General features: G+C 40.0%; 1 protein-coding gene across 7 annotated transcripts in view; it reads left to right on the top strand.

Annotated features, from left to right (window-relative positions):
- Nucleotides 1-16,307, top strand: part of FAM13A (family with sequence similarity 13 member A) — a 142,110-nt gene that overhangs the window by 42,141 nt on the left and 83,662 nt on the right. For all 7 annotated transcript variants that reach the window (XM_087962864.1, XM_087962862.1, XM_026672645.2 and 4 more), the window contains one exon: nt 9,174-9,334. In XM_087962864.1, the coding sequence (XP_087818990.1) occupies nt 9,174-9,334 (161 nt within the window). The remainder of the gene's footprint in view (nt 1-9,173; nt 9,335-16,307) is intronic.

Raw genomic sequence — 16,307 nt, 5'->3', positions numbered from 1 at the left:
TTTTTTTTTTTTTGAACTGCAGGTTTTATAAGCTTCCTTCTCTTTTTTTGCTAGAATTCTGGTAGCGCTTTGGGTAAATCCCATTTGCATTCATTGTGAGATTGCTTATTAAAGGTGTGTGTGTGTGTGTCAGAAAATTCCTTTTTTATGGCCTGATTTGTGAGCATCACCTCTTTTGCTTGGATAAAGTATTGAATTCCTATTTCCAAAATACTGCAAGAATTAAAAGCTTCACCTGAAGTTCCAGACCTTTGACATTATTTTATATCAGATCAGTTGTTGGCTTGTTGGGCCTCTGCTCTGCTGATAATTGGCTTCCCATGGTTTCACCAGTGGTGTTCCTGCACATGTTTCTTCTGACATAGGTTATTTTGTCCTTAGCTCCTACTCTACTGTGAAACCATTCAAGTAGTAGCTAAATGTCTATGGAGATTCTCAGTCATCCAGGTCATGCTTGTCCCCAATGTGCTTTTTCAAAAGTCAACTGGACTTCGTTTTTCCCTGAAGACGTTTCGCTTCTCATCCAAGAAGCTTCTTTAGTTCTGAACAAGTTTCTTGGACGAGAAGCAAAGCGTCTTTAAGGAAAAATAAAGTCTCCAGCTGACAGTTGAAAAAGCACCTTTGGAACATTCAAGTAGTAGTTATAACCCAGGTGTGTCAAACTGGCAGCCCACGGGCCAGATGCGTCACGCGCAGGCCACGCCCACCCCAGCTCTGCGAATGGGGGGGAAATCGCAAAATGTCACATGACAGCAATGTGACGCTGTGAGTTTGAGACCCTTATTATAACTGATTGGGGATGTGGGGGAAGAAGAAGGTTTCCTTTTACCACTTATTGTAATCTCAAGAACTGTCAGCCTGCTGCCTCGGCGGTTATAAATATTTAATGTGTATTAAATGAAAAGATGCATTGAACCTATGACGGTATGTGGTTTGTCTTTATTTGCCTTAAAAAAACCAGAGTCTAGGAACTACTTCTAGTGTGCTATTTTTGAAAGAGGAAACAAAAGTGCTGGTGGAAAAATTTGTCTTTGTCAGATTAAATTAGGATCATAGCCATGGAAAGAGTTCTTTTAGGTTGTTGAACCCAGTTTCTGCTCAAACAGAAACTCTTATTAAAGGGTCCAAAATAGATGGCCGCCTAGCCTCTGTTTGAATATATCCAATGAAGGGGACCCTGGGAATTTGGTTCCACTTCCAAGTCAATCTTATCCTTAGGAGTTCATCTGGAATGCGGCTCCTTGTAATGTCAACCTATTAATCTGTGTCTTGCTTGCTAGTGCAGCAGAGATGAGCTTTCGCTGTTCTGTGAAACACCACTTCAGCAGCTGAAGAATGCTGTCATAACCTCACTTAGGTGTCTTCGTGCAAGGCTTAACATAATCACTATTTTGTCTCCATGAGAGACATAGTGTCTGCCCTTGATTATGCTTATTGCCATTCTTTGCACCGTTCTGGTTTTAGTTTAGAAACCTAGAGTGCAATGACAAGAAATGGAGAGATTGCTACTGGGGAAAAAAAATAGAAAAATTCATAACCTTGGCGCTAAATTATGTGGTGGAATAAGAGAGAATTTAGAGTTAAGTATCTTTACAAGAGGTTTTTACACACTCACATGCACACACTGTTTTTCTCACAGAAACACACATATAATTGGGGATGGGGTGTGTAGTCTTCCCTATCTTCAGTTATTATTGCATAACCAAACCACATCATCTTATATAGATACCAGTAAATTTGAGAAGTTAGTTACAAATGCAGAGGAATAAACCTCTTTAAGATGCATTTGTTGAGTCTCCTTCAAAAAGAGAGGCCTAATCATACTGACTTTTTGGGGGAATGATGTCATAAAAATAGGATGGTAGGAAAAAAAATGTGACAACTTTCAATGACCTTGGCTGGGTTTAATCCTGAGGAAGAGCGTGCCGCACAACTGTGCACTTGTGATGCAGATCTTATTCTTCTCTTTGAAAAGCCAAGGTTAGAACATCTGACTATATTGTGAATTCTATACATTAACTGTTGCACAATATGTTAATAAGTACTTTCTTCCATCAATCCAAATCTACAGCAGATAACTTCCCAGCAGAGTTACAGGTTTTAGTACAGCAAGAATCAGCTTCTTACTGGGAAATTAAACTTGCATCTACTCTGCTCTGGTTTTAGAGGTTTTGAAGAAGTATAAGAGAAGGACAGGCAGAGTCTGGGAGTGGAGTCAAGAGAGGTATCAGCCTGGTATTGTTACTTTGTACAAATGATCTAAGTCAGGGGTGTCAAACTCGATTTCATTGAGGGTCGCATCAGGGTTGTGTTTGACCTTGGGGGAGGGGGGGTGGCCAGAGGACGTGGCCAGATGGACATCACTTGTGTCAGGGGTGCCTGTGGTGGCCCCAGGAGTGCCTGTGGTGGCCCGAGGGCTTGCAGCCCTCCCGAGCTCAGTTTTCACTGGCAGAGCGTTGCATCATAGCCAAAAATAGAGCTCGGGAGGACTGTGCATGGCCCTCCCGAGGTCTGTTTTCACTGGCAGAGGCACCACTGGCCGGTCCTTTGCTGTTTCCAGGGCAGCCCCGCAAGCCAGATTTAAGCACCCCAGGGACCAGATCCGGCCTGCGGGCCTTGAATTTGACACCCCTGATCTAAGTTCAACCCCTCTTGAATTTCATTAACTCTTATCTAGTGTCAATTTAGTGTTGACCGGTTAATATGACAAGAGGCTTATGTATAGGCATGAACAATAAATCAGCTTAACTGGAACTTAATGTATGGTTGTGACTCTTTGCACCTGACAAGAAGTCCATCCACATGACAGAGTGTTCTTCCATTTAAAACAAGGACCTCTCCCACTCTGTGCACACAGTGAGTGCATCATGAGGAATTGTGGATGACAATTTATAAACATTCAAGCTAAAAGAATATCACAGCAAAAATAGGATGGTTGGGTAGGTTATTAAACAATAAAGTAAGCTCCTTTCTGATTCCATCCCCCACCAACCCAGTATTTGCAAACAGACATGCAGAGCTCACTAGGAGTAATGAAGAGAGATGGCTGTTTTCCCCAATACCCTTAATTTCTAGTCACTTATACATGATGGGAAACAGAAGTCTGCAGTATTTATACAAACTGTCAGTGGCTCTTGAAAAACCTGCATATTTTAACTTGATTTAGCATGCCACGTATGACAATGCCAACAATGTAAGTGAGACACCTACATTCTTTCATTGAGCAGTAATTCAGTATCACGGATATTAAGTATAAGACTACCATAAATGGAGAGAGTTTTCCAGTACAGCACTATGGCCCATTTGGGTGTATATATGTGGATTTGAGCAGCATAATATTTCATTATGGCATTGGCATTGGTTTTGTGAGCAGACTAAACTTCTCAAGGACTTTTTCCATACTGAAGACAAAAACTGATGCTTTTGGGAAACAATGATGGATATGATAAGCATAGTTAAAAAGTTGTGTGAAAGTGCAGGTATGTGAACCAAGAAATCATTACTATAAGGAGCTCTGTGTAATTATTTCTGTCATTTGAGTCATAATGCACATAATACTCAAGATCTAAGTATGGTGATAGTTGTAATTGTTGTAATACTACTAGTAGTAATTGTAATAGTTATCATAGCAGCAGCAGGAGCAATAATAAAAATGACCTTAGTGACAAATGTTTTGGTTTTATTGCTGTGGAAAAATAATTTGGCCCGGTAATGTACAGTAGTTGTTAGAGTAGACTCTTCCTGTATCAGCCATGTTTGCTATGGAAATATATTTGGCTTATTGACACCTGACAAAATGTTGTGTGTGGATTTTTCCTGTCACAGAAAACAAGAAATTAAAATCAGGAAAGGGAGAGGAGGGTTCAGAAGGCAACTTTGATATGCTACCTGATGCCTCTACAGGAGATATTCATAAATCAAAATACAGGTAGTCCTTTATTTACAACAATTCATTTAATTATAAATGAAAGTTATAACATCACTGAAAAGTGCCTTATGACCACTTTTCACACTTATGACCGTTGCAGCATCCCCATGGTCACATGATTTGCATTTGGATGCTTGACAACTGGTTCATATTTATGACAGTTGCAGTGGCCTAAAGTCATGTGATCATTTTTTGCAAACTTTTGGCAAGCAAAGACATTGGGGAAGCCAGATGTACTTAACAACTGGGTTACTAATTTAACAACTGCAGTGATTCACTTAACAAATGTGGCAAGAAAAGTCGTAAAATGGGGCAGAACTCACTTAACAAATTTCTCACTTAGCAACATAAACTACCTGTAGCTTCTTTTTCCTACAAAGGCTCTGAAAATGTGGTTCTCTGGACTCTTGTTAATTTTTGGAGCTACTCTGGTTGATTTTTTAAAGCGTACTTCATTGTGTCCCTGCAGTGACTTTACTTAAACTTTTGATTGTCTTGTATTGGAGGTTGAGAGAACGTGGCGCCTTTGCCTCTTACTAATGGGCTACAATATTCTTCTCTCTCTTTTTCTGTAAGCTTTTTACTCCATTTCTTTGAGACGTTGATACATTCATTTGTGAAATAATTTGTGAAGTCCTTTAGGATCTCATGAATTGTTCCCAAATCTTATTCATTATTGCTGTATTAGTACAACTTATGTGGCCTCAACTTACGATCACTACTGGGGCTGAAACCTTGATCTTTTGAGCAAAGTTTGCATTAAGAGAGATGCCCATGTGACTGCTTTTCCAATGAATCCGATCCTGATACTCTCCGTTGCAGTAATTTAGCGATCTTGTGAGTCATTAAGCAGACATGAGTTCCAGGTAAGGAGTGCAAGATGCCTCAGGAAGGTGGGGAAAACCCCAGGAAGCATCATTCATTCAGGAATCGAAAATACTGAAATGCAAGCAGGATTTTCAGCCATTGACTGAAGAGACACTTGTGAGTGGCCGTCACCGGGCCTCCTTCATCCATCGGAGGCACCACATACTTCCTACCATACCGTGTCTCCACTCACTGCTTGGACTTTGGCTTCTGCTTGTCTCTAGAGAAAGAGTTGCCTGTTGCAGGAATTCAAGTCCCTTCCATGCACAAAAAGGACCTCCTTTGGCAGGGTGCAAGAATGGACCTGAAGTCTTCAGGTTTTCAGCAGCCTGCCAAAGGAATTCAGCTCCCCTTGGCAGGTAGCTCTTTCAGACAGCCTCCAGAGGTTAAAGGACAGGCAGCGGCAGCGGCAGTTTTGAACATTCCCTGCCAGCTTTCCCACTGACTTGTTGTAAATAGAAGACTGCCTATAATTTTGCTGTTGTGAAGAGGTTCTTGTGGGTGGGTGGGTGGATGAATGGATTTATTCATTTATTTAGGCAGGCCTGAGATGCTAACATAACTTGGCCTCGTTTACATACTCTATGGGTGAACTTCTGCAGGTTGTGCTGTTGTTTTTGTTTTGTTTCCCGCTGTCACCTTGAGCCATCTCGCTTGAGAAAGCAAACAAGGCAGTGAGAATTTCTTAAAGTTGTCCAACTGCTAGGTCTCTGTATGTCGGCTTCAGGGCTCATGTATCTTAGCAGTGCAGTTGCCAAAATATTTCCTCAGGAGGCCTGTTAATAGGCCCGAGATTACATAAATTCAATACTCTGGGTTCCCTCTTCTTTCCAAAATAGACTTCAAATTAACATTGTGCTGGAGCAATGCCTAAAAGCTTGGAAATGTTTTTATAATGCAGCTTTAATCATAAGTCATGGGTCCTTTAACATGTCAACTGGCCCCAAACAAATGGAAAAAAACTGATGATTCAGTATCAGTTACATTGATATAGACTGCGATTGCTCTTTTAGTCATAACTATGGCTCTGCATTCAGTCTACAGGTAGTCCTAGACTTACGACCACAATTGAGCCCAAAATATCTGTTGCTAAGTGAGACATTGGTTAAATGAGTTTTGCCCCATTTTATGATTTTTCTTGCCACAGTTGTTTCCTATTGAAGGTATTGCAGGGGATTTGATATTGATTTGTCCAGATGACAGCACAGAAAGATAAAAATACAAGATTACTGAATATCATCGTGGCTGGGCATGAAGGTTAAGAACTTATCAGAGTTTCTCTTCTCTTTCTGCTCAAGCTAACCCTATTTATATCAACCTGCATGAGGCTGAAAAGAGGCTGCGTTGTTTGGAAGATGGTGAAAAGTCTCAATAGATCCTCAGCACAATTAATTACAGGGAGTCCTCAACTTATGACCACAATCGAGCCCAAAAATTTATGTGGCTAAGTGAGACATTTGTTAAGTGAATTTTGCCCCGTTTTATAACTTTTCTTGACATAGTTGTTAAGTGAATCCCTGCAATTGTTAAGTTAGTCACCCGGCTATTAAGTGAATGTGACTCCCCATTGACTTTGCTTGTCAGAAGGTCACAGAAGGTGATCACAAAACCCCAAAACACTGCAACTGTCATAAATATGAGTCAGTTGCCAAATGCTGAATTTTGATCACATGACCCTGGAGATGCCACAATGGTTATAAGCGAAAAACCATCACAACTCACTTTTTTTTTAGTGCTCTTGTAATTTCAAACAGTGACTAAACAAACTGTTGTAAGTTCAAGGACTACCTTTATGACCATAGAGAAACCTGATCTTCTAGGTCAGGGGTGTCCAACCTTGGCAACTTTAAGACTTGTGGACTTCAACTGGCTGAGGAATTCTGGGAGTTGAAGTCCACAAGTCTTAAAGTTGCCAAGGTTGGACACCCCTGTTCTAGGTCAAATATGGCTCATTTGTCTCTGGCTCATTTCAGGCAGCCATCAGACTCCTTTGCAAGAGCTCATTAGATTCTTTAATAAGATCTATCTTTTGCTTGCAATCTGCTTTTGGGAACAAAAAAATAAAAATAAAAGAAGAGAGAAAGAAAAGGATGCCAGACTATAATGGGCACCCTATTTTTATTGATGCTCCCAAAAGTGTATTCTTGAGACTATTTTTTTTATTTTTCACTAGTATTTTCCCACAATGCAGGGTTCGCTTTTTTCAGATCAACCAAAAGCTAATAATATAAAAGTACATCTGTGCCTTTTCTAGATTATATTTAAAATGTCTTACCTGGAAGGGCCATTTCAAGAAGAGTTCAGCTTGGGACAGCCATCTCATTGAAATAAATTTTTGGAAGCTGACATAACTTGACCAGGTCTTGCTGCATCAATAAGAAACTGAGGTCAGGGCAAATCTCTCAATTTGCTGACTGGGTCTGCCAAGTGAATAAATTACTTTATACGTGTTACTCTGGAGGGAAAGGATGTGGTCTAAAGCAGTGTTATATTCAACCTTGACAACTTTAAAAAGTGTGGACTTCCAACTCCCAGAATTCCCCAGCCAGAGAATTCTGGGAGTTGAAGTCCGTGCATCTTAAAGTTTCCAAGATTGAATAACACGGAGGAGTGGTGTGTTTTCAATGAGGGACTTGGCATTTGGGGGACTGGCATAGTAGTAGGCTCCTGCCAAGCCCCACACTCCCATCTGGGAACCAACCTTCAAAACCGCTACTCATACTTCTATTTTTTTACAGTAGTGGCTCACAGTTGTTGTGCTCTGCTGACTTCCTAAGAGTTTATTTATTCCATTTGTATCCTGCCTTTTCTCTTGGACATCAAAGTCATCACTTAAGATTTATTTATCAAAAAGCAATCCTGAACGTAAGATCTATTGGTGAAAACTTGTCTGTCTTCTAAAGGTCTCCAGCATTGCAATGAGTATAGAGATCAACTTTTTCATTTAAAATTGCCTTGCTGATGAACCACAGGCAATCCTGGTCTTGCACCCATAATGGAACCCGCCCATTACAGTTGTAAGTTTTGGCCATCGTCAAGCAGCTCTTCATCAGATCAACTCAATTTTATGATTATTATTTTTTTTTTGCGGCAGTTGCTAAATGAATCTTTGTGGTCATTAGGTGAATCCACAGTCATTAAGCAAACCCATTGTTTGCCATGGGGCATTTTTGCCACAAACTGAAGGTAAACACCAGTTTTCGGCAAAACGTATATCACAGTCACACGACTGGGATGCTGCAGGGTTGCTTGCTAAGCCCCTGAAATGCAGTACATGAGTGGGGGAATCGGAGTTTTGGGGTTCCCTCAGAATTGAATGGTAATTAAGCAATCAAGTCATATAAATCATACCTGTACAGCCTGAGGTATAATGGGACCAAGAATCAACTCCTTAAACAGAAACATCACTTCAAGCTGACATATTCCAAAGTCAAGCTGCTTTAATAAGCAGTTGGGAGGTGGTTTCCTAACATGGTGTCCTGTAACAATCCTATAACGTAAGTGTTTGGTTGTGTTCTTGTGCTTCAAAATGGAAACAAATGTTTTTAGCCAGACGATGATGATGATGATGGAGGAGGAGGAGGGGGAGGAGGAGGAGGAGGAGGAGGAGGAGAAAAAGGTATTCTAGTATTTCTTCTTGCCTAATAATAGGTGTTGCTTTAAGTAAAGTAAGCAAGCACAAATAAAATGTTTATTTATTATTAAACTTCTGTGCTGCCCGTTTCGCTGAGGCGGCTTACAGTCATACAATTAAAATACCATATAAAACATTAGAACAATTCAAATACATTTAAAATTCAGTTATATTTCTGTGGGATATCCAGATGTTAACCAGATTTACAGCATTACCAGGAAGAATACCATAAATGTAGCTGAGTCACCATTAGACAGCTATTAACTCCACTTACATAATGTACATAATAACACCTCTAATCGTGTGTTGTTATTTCAATATTAGCAGTCTAGCACTCTTTCTCTCAGATAAATCATCATCTCATCCTTTATTTGGGGAGTTTAACATAAGGTAGAAGATAATGGAAAAGAGAACACACACAAAAATGTGTAGCACATTTTTCTCTGAAGCTATTTATTTAATCACATTTTCCAGCTTGTGGGATTTTTTTTGTTTTTTGAACATTTCAATGCATTGCAAGACTTTTGTTAGATGTTCCCTGCTATGGCTGTATACTTTTATGCTTACCTTTATAACAGAAGGTGTGTGGGGGTGGGGCGAGAAGGGGGAACTGCTGAGTCATTCTTTGCTGGGATTTAAAAACTAAAAATCCACTCTACCTGTGCTCAAAAAAATGAGCTGTGAAAATTCCTCTGTCCCTTAACAGTGCTGCACTTTCTTTGATTTGATTTTTTTTTTTTCTAGATCGTAAAGTCCAAACCAGGAAGACTGACGCCTTTAATGCTGCAGCCGAGACTGTCAGATGGAATTCCTCGGGTTAGCATCCATTTAACGGATAGTTTGGGTCCCAAGGAGATGGAGTTAGCGGATGAAATCTTCCTAAGCAGTGCCGAGTTCTTCACCAGGTCAGTGTCTCTTCTTCCTGCATCGGAGGCAAGCTTAGTTTCCATCTTCCTGGGAGTGTTATTGTGTTTGTGGGTACACAGAGCCACAGCTTAAGAGCACTGCAGCAGAATGCCAAGTGCTGTAAAAGAAATCTTAAATGCCGAGCAGCGAGCCATGGCTACCTTCAATTAGACACTTGTTTTGTTTATTATTAATAGCGAAATGCCCTTTTTTTTTTTTTGCTTACGTGCATGCCAACAACTCTGCAATGCTAACAGAACGATTAGAAATCATGCCAGCAGATGTGTGTGATTTTTATTTTATTTTTTGGTTGTGGTCCAAGTTCGTGATCTTCAGGAAAAATTAGAGCAGTTGATAACGCACCGCAACTATGTCTGTGACAAATTAGATTTTGTGAAATAGATAATACTTCTTTTCAGCATGAAGCATTAGTAAGACAAGTAAATTAAAGGAGCGCTTCCATTTTTTAGAAGTGTTCTTAATGAAACAAGATGATACTGGAACGTGCTCTTATCTTGCCTCTGTTTCAGTACTTGTAATGTGAGATTGAGGGGTGTTGGGGGGGAAACCCATAACCTTAACAGTTCCTTCCTGTGACCTGTTTTAGCTGCAGGAAAATAAGCAGATAAATCTTAACAGTCTGCCAGAGAGGCAAAAATGTAGAGTTATTTTCCACTGGAAGCCTGTAATTTTAAAGAATTCTGGTCTATGCCAAAAAGAGGTAAAAGGCCGGCAAGCTAGACTAAATTAGAATTGTTATTGAAACTAAAGATCCTGAATAAACCTGAAAAGATTTGTGTTCTAGCTACATAGAATGAAAAGGGGCCGCTTTGCAGAGTAGCCCCGATTCCAGGTGCTGGAGATGTTTTGAGGTAGCGCCGTGTCATAGAAGACACACTGTCTGATCAAAAGTGCTGAGGCAACTGATAGAAAGTGCTGAAGTCGGCATCTGGGGGTGGAATGTCCTCTTTGTATTCACTGAAGTGGCTAGTGTGGAGTTGTGTGTTGGTTCCATGCAGCATTCAGGGCACACCTTCATTGAGCTACCTTGAAGGATTATGTGAAGAAACTTGGATCAAAGCAAAACGTCCTTCTCAATTTCACACGTCTCAGCCTAAGTCGCGGTATACCAGCCATGGTGGTACCAATACTTCCCGTGTGGAGTGTGTGCCAGAAGAAAAGGGTAACCTTTGACTTAAGACCGCATTTGATCCCAAATTTCTCCTGCTAAGCAAGACATTTGTTAAGTGATGTTTGTCCCATTTTATGACCTTTCTTGCCAGTTAAGTGGAACATTGCAGCTGTTAAGTAAGTAACATGGTTGCTAAGTGAATATGATTTCCCATCACTTGTCTGAAGATTGGAAAAGGTGATCACATGATCCCAGGATACTGCAATAGTCATAAATGTGAGTCTGTTGCCAAGGTCTGAGTTTTGATCACGTGACCATGGGGATGCTGTAAAAGTTGTAACTCTGAAAAATGGTCCGAAGTTATTTTTTCAGTGCTGTTGTAACTTTGTGTTATATTCTGGGCATGGGTGCAAGCAATTGAGACGAGTCAGTGACTTAGTGAACTTCAACTCTTTATTAAAGATCAGAAACAGAGAGCGAAAACCATGGGGTAGCAGTAGCCCTTTTATAGAGCTAGCTACTGACCTGTTAACCAATGACCTGTGTCCAAATGCTTAACTTTTGCCCAATGAGAGATGTTAAACTAATAGCCAATCAGGTTGCTCCGTGAGGACCAATCCCAGTTCGCTATCCAAGGGCCAATCCAAGTGCAGGATTTCAAGCCTGCTTAACATAATGTTAGTAAGTTTTATTAAATGATTTTTGTTAGTTCATAACACTTTGGACAATCACTTAATTAACTATTGTAGGTTGAGGACTACCAGTATTTCTGTAGCCATGAGTTACTTATCACAACGACCAACAGTTTATGGATTGGGGAAGTTGGCTAGTTCAAATCCCCTTTGAGCCTAAAAACAGGAGTATTTTCAGAAATCAAATCCATTGAATTAAAGCACATTGGAACAGAACCGAATTTTGTGCTTCTCAGTATTGCTTTTGCCTCTTTACTTATTTGAAAGACTGTGTATTTTTGGAAAAGATGCTGCACTACCTTTGTTTTAGGAATAAATTTTAAATGAAACACAAAATATCTTGGCTTCCTCCTTATAAAGTAATGCTGTTTCCAGGAACGTGTTCTTTTTGTCTCCATGGTGGTAGTCAAGACAAATTTTCCTAGGACTATTGTTAAGATTTGCTAGGAATAAAACTGATAAAAGAAGAAACTGCTTTCTCAGCATTTTTGTCATCTGTAGATGTAGAAAGAAAGGAGAATATTTGTAGCACAGGGTTGAAATGAGAGGTCCTTGGTGCTCTCTGAGCCTGCTCGTTTTCTTGCAGACGTTTCATTACCCTGCAGGAATCATTTCCAGACCCATTCAAAGTGACTTTTCCCTCTCTCTGTAGACACTAGAAGTTTCCATTGTTATGTTATACAGGTAGCCCTCGACTTACGACCACAATTGAGCCCAAAATTTCCATTAAATGAGTTTTGCCTCATTTTACAACCTTTCTTGTGCCAGTTGTTAAGTGAATCACTGCAGTTGATAAGTTTGTAACACGGTTGTTAAGCAAATCTGGCTTCCCCATGTATTTTGCTTATCCAGAGGTTGCAGCAGGTGATCATATGACCTTGGGACACAACAACGGTCATAAGTAGGAACCAGTTGCCAAGCATCTGAATTTTGATGGGGATGCTACAAAGGTCGTAAGTGTGGGAAATGATCATAAGACACTTTTTTCAGTGCTGCTATAACTTTGAACGGTCACTAAATGAACTGTTGTAAGTCAAGGACTACCTGCACTTAATAGACCTCTGACATCTCGTAGTCATTGCTACAAAACCTGTCATCTTTCTGACTTAAATATAAATATAAATGGCTGTTATACCTACTTCAGTCTCATTGCATTCTGGTCTTAATTACAAATATACAGTAAATTCATAACCTAAATACTTTTATTATGAAATTGTAACATATTACATAATATATAATAAACATTTTTATGTAACTTGTTCCTTAATGTCTCTAAATGTCAGGTTGATCTGCAGTAAGACATTTATCATTTATGATGATCAGGTAACCTACTGCGCAGAAAGTCAGTGGATGGTTAGAATATTGCTATGCCAATTTTGTCTATTTAAGTATGCAGTGATGGAATTCAAGTTCAGAAGCTGTTCAAATTATCGAATGCTTTTTTCACATCCATAAATTTCTGTGCCATTTGTTTATCTGGAGGTGCCTCATAATATTCTAATACGTCTATTATCATTCTTGTGTTATTTCTTAAATGTCTTTTTGGTACAAATCCGTTTTGATCTGGATGCATTTTTTTTAAAAAATTATTCTCTCTGCAATTATTGTAGCAAATATCTTGTAATCAACATTTAGTATTGAGATTGGTCTGTAATTTTTGATCTGTTGGTCATTTGAGTTCTCTTTTGGAATGAGTACAATATATGCCTCTGTCCAAGAATTTGGAAGTTTTGCCTGTTTTATTGTTTCGTTGTATAAGTCCAGCATTAATTGCTCCAAAGGGGTTTGAATTACTTTGTATAATTCTTCTGGGATTCCGTCTGGTCCTGGTGTTTTATTGCTTTTTTGTTTCTTGATTGCCTCTTTCATCTCCATCATTGTAATTTCAGCATTTAACATTTCTTTTGTAAGTTCTGGAATTGTAGGTACATTCCTCTTGCTTAAGTATTGTTTGATCTTTTCTTCCGGTATGTCATCTTGGCTATATAACACCTTAAAATAGTTTTGGGCAATGGTTTTGTTTCTTCTATCAGGTAGTGTGGAGCCCCATTTTCACCATGTAGTACTTGTATTAACTTTTTCTCTTTCTCTTTTTTTAACTTATGCGCCAACCATCTCCCTGGCTTATTGGCATGCTCGAAATAGTTTTATTTCACTGTTCTAAGGTTTCATATCATTTCTTGTATAGTTAGATTTATTTTATGTTTGACCACCTCCCTTAGACTAAATCTTTTATTTCCAGAAAGCTGGCATTTGACATTGAAGCTGCTTTGGTCCTTGTGATAGATCTGTTAAGAAGGAGACAAAAGAAATTTGTTGAGTCTCTCCAATCACTTAGCAGTCTTTAATATCATTTACTGTAATATCTTCCTGGGCTGGCTTTAGGGGTTAGGTTCAGAGTTCATAGTAATATAGTGTTTATAAGGTAACCCTAAGGGAAATCTACCAGATCCCGTGACCTTTAAGCCAAAGGATCCTGAAAGGATGTGTCTTTCAGTGTTTGCTGCATACATTAAAACAGTCACATAAAATATAATAAATTGAACAGCCTACATTGATTTTAGATTAATTCATTGTTCTTATCGTTATAATTTTCTTACAGAGATTTCTCAGCCATCCTTTCTGGAGACAGGATTAGATCAGAAATTAAAACACAGGTAGTCCAGGACTTATGACCACAACTGAGTCCAAAGTTTCGGTTGCTAGGCAAAACATTTGTTAAGTGAATTTTGGGCCATTTTAAGACCTTTCTTGACACCGTTGTTAAGTGAATCACTACAGTTGTTAAGTCGGTAACACGATTATTAAGTGAATCTGACTTTCCCATTAATTTTACTTGTTAAAAGAGATCACATGATCCTGAGACACACAGTAACTGTCATAAATATGAGTTGGCTGCCGAGTGTCTGAAGTTTGATCATGTGACCACAGGAATGCTGCAACGGTCATGTGAAAAACGGTCGTAAGTCACTTTTTTTCAGTGCCATTGTAACTTCAAACGGTCACTAAATGAACTATTGTAAGTCGAGGACTGGCTTTCTTAGCAAATTAGTCATTCAGAATTTGTGGTATTGGGTGTTTTAGTTTTTTAATTCTGCACATGTCTAGTTTCATTTGTGGCAAGAGTCGGGTTCAATTTTATTCCATCCCTGTGTTTGTGTGTTTAAACATACTTTCGATCAAATCTCATTATTCTCAGTGCTCTGTTTTACAGGGTATCCTGAACATTGTTCATACATTTAGCGTCAACCACTTCATAATAAAAAAACACACAAAGACGTAATAGTGCCTGCTTTCTTTACAGTACTTCTAAAAGCAAAAAAAAACCCAATAACCAGGGATGGGATTCTGCCGGTTCGGACTGGTTTGGGCAAAACTCTAGCTCCAAAGATCAACTGGAAGAGAATGGTTCGCTCCAATGATCATGTGGGCCCGCCCGCCCGCCCCTGGGACCTTTATCGTCCCAGCTGATCAGTCCAGAACAGCAGATTGCCGCTCCTCAGCTGTGTTACTCCCCCCAAAGTAACATAGCAGATAAGGATTTTTGCATTGCTGTTCACGCGCGCACAATGCACATCAGGCACGTGATCACTGAACCAGTTGTTATACTGGCAGCATCCCACCCCTGAAAAAAACATAAATCAATTGGATCCAAATAATTGCCAAATCAGTGTACCCCATTGTAGACTGATAATAGCTTGCTAAGTTAAGAAAGACTTCTGCTAAAACAAATTCACTGTCCTTTTGAACGTTTAGTGCTGATCAGTAATGACTATCCCCATGGATATCAAATGGAATTAAACCAGGAACCAGCACTTTCTGTCAGGTGTCTGCGTGATACACAAATTAGCCTTCAATGCATAATCTGTTGTGATCTCAAAATTGTTCTCTCCTGCTCACTCTGTCTAGAGTTGGCGCAGAGTTCATCGTTTAAGACTGATAAAATAAGCAGGTTCTTACGTACTCTCAGTGTATTCTGCCAGAAATCTTAATATGCTGATTTGTGATTACTTGGCTGTACATACACCTGTGGCATCTGCCAAGGAAAGCATGTTGTGTCACCTTTAGGGTATGCCTGAACATTTCCAAATGAAGACTTTGTGCCCACATTCCATTTCCTAGTACAGGAGCGTCAAACTCGATTTCACGGAGGGCCGCATCAGAGTTGTGTTTGACCTCGGGGGTGGGGGGGCAGCACGACATCACTCATGTCAGTGGCGCCTGGCCCGAGCGCTCTGCCAGCTAAAACGGGCTCCAGAGCTCTGTTTTCGGCTGGGAGATCTCCTGCAACCGTCCGCCCTCTCGAGCTCCGTTTTCACTGGCTAGAGGCACCGCGGAGTGTTGCCAGGGCATCCCCACGGGCCAGATCTAAGTACCTCGTGGGCCGTATCTGGCCCCTGGGCCTTGAATTTGACACCCCTGCCCTAGTATGATGTATATTGCTTCATATTCTAAGAGGGAAGAATTTAGTCACAAGTTTCTATAGGACTGTCGTAAGCAGAGTGGAGGTGTGTGTGTGTGTGTGTGTGTGTGTGTGTGTATACTTACCTATCTCAGCCTTGTTTACAGGGAGTGAAGAGAATATGGTTCAGAATTGTAGTCCTCACCTTATGACTACAATTCAGCCCAAAATATCTGTTACTAAGCAAACCAATTGTTAAGTGAATCTTGCCCCATTTTACGACCTTTCTTGCCACCTTTGTTAAGTGAATCATTGCAGTTGTTAAGTTAATAACATGGTTGCTAAGTGAATCTGGCTTTCCCATTGACTTGGCTTGTCAGAAGGTCACCAAAAGGGATCACATGACCCCGGGACACTGCAACCGTCATAAATATGAGTCAGTTGTAACACATCTGAATTTTGATCCTGTGAGCACGGGGGGAGGGGCTGCTTACAACACTCGTAATTGTGGAAAAACAGCCCTAAGTCACTTGTTCCAGTACTTCGTACAGTCGTGACTTCGAACAGTCACTAAATAAGCAGTTGTAAGTCAAGGACTACCTGAGGAATAGTTGCAGATATTTATTTATTCTTTCTTATTAATCAAATTTATACAGCCACCCAGCTCACCAAAGGTAACTCAAGGCAGTGTACAACGGTAGATATAAGCCACCAATTCTATTTTATTCCAAATGCATTGTTTATTG

The sequence above is a fragment of the Notechis scutatus genome, chromosome 4 (genome assembly GCF_049901735.1).
Source record: "Notechis scutatus isolate UNSWTSFEM ecotype Mainland chromosome 4, rNotScu1.2, whole genome shotgun sequence".
Classification (NCBI taxonomy): Eukaryota; Metazoa; Chordata; class Lepidosauria; order Squamata; family Elapidae; genus Notechis; species Notechis scutatus.
Note: the sequence above shows the minus strand (reverse complement) of the source record. Positions and strands in the feature narration are given on the sequence as shown.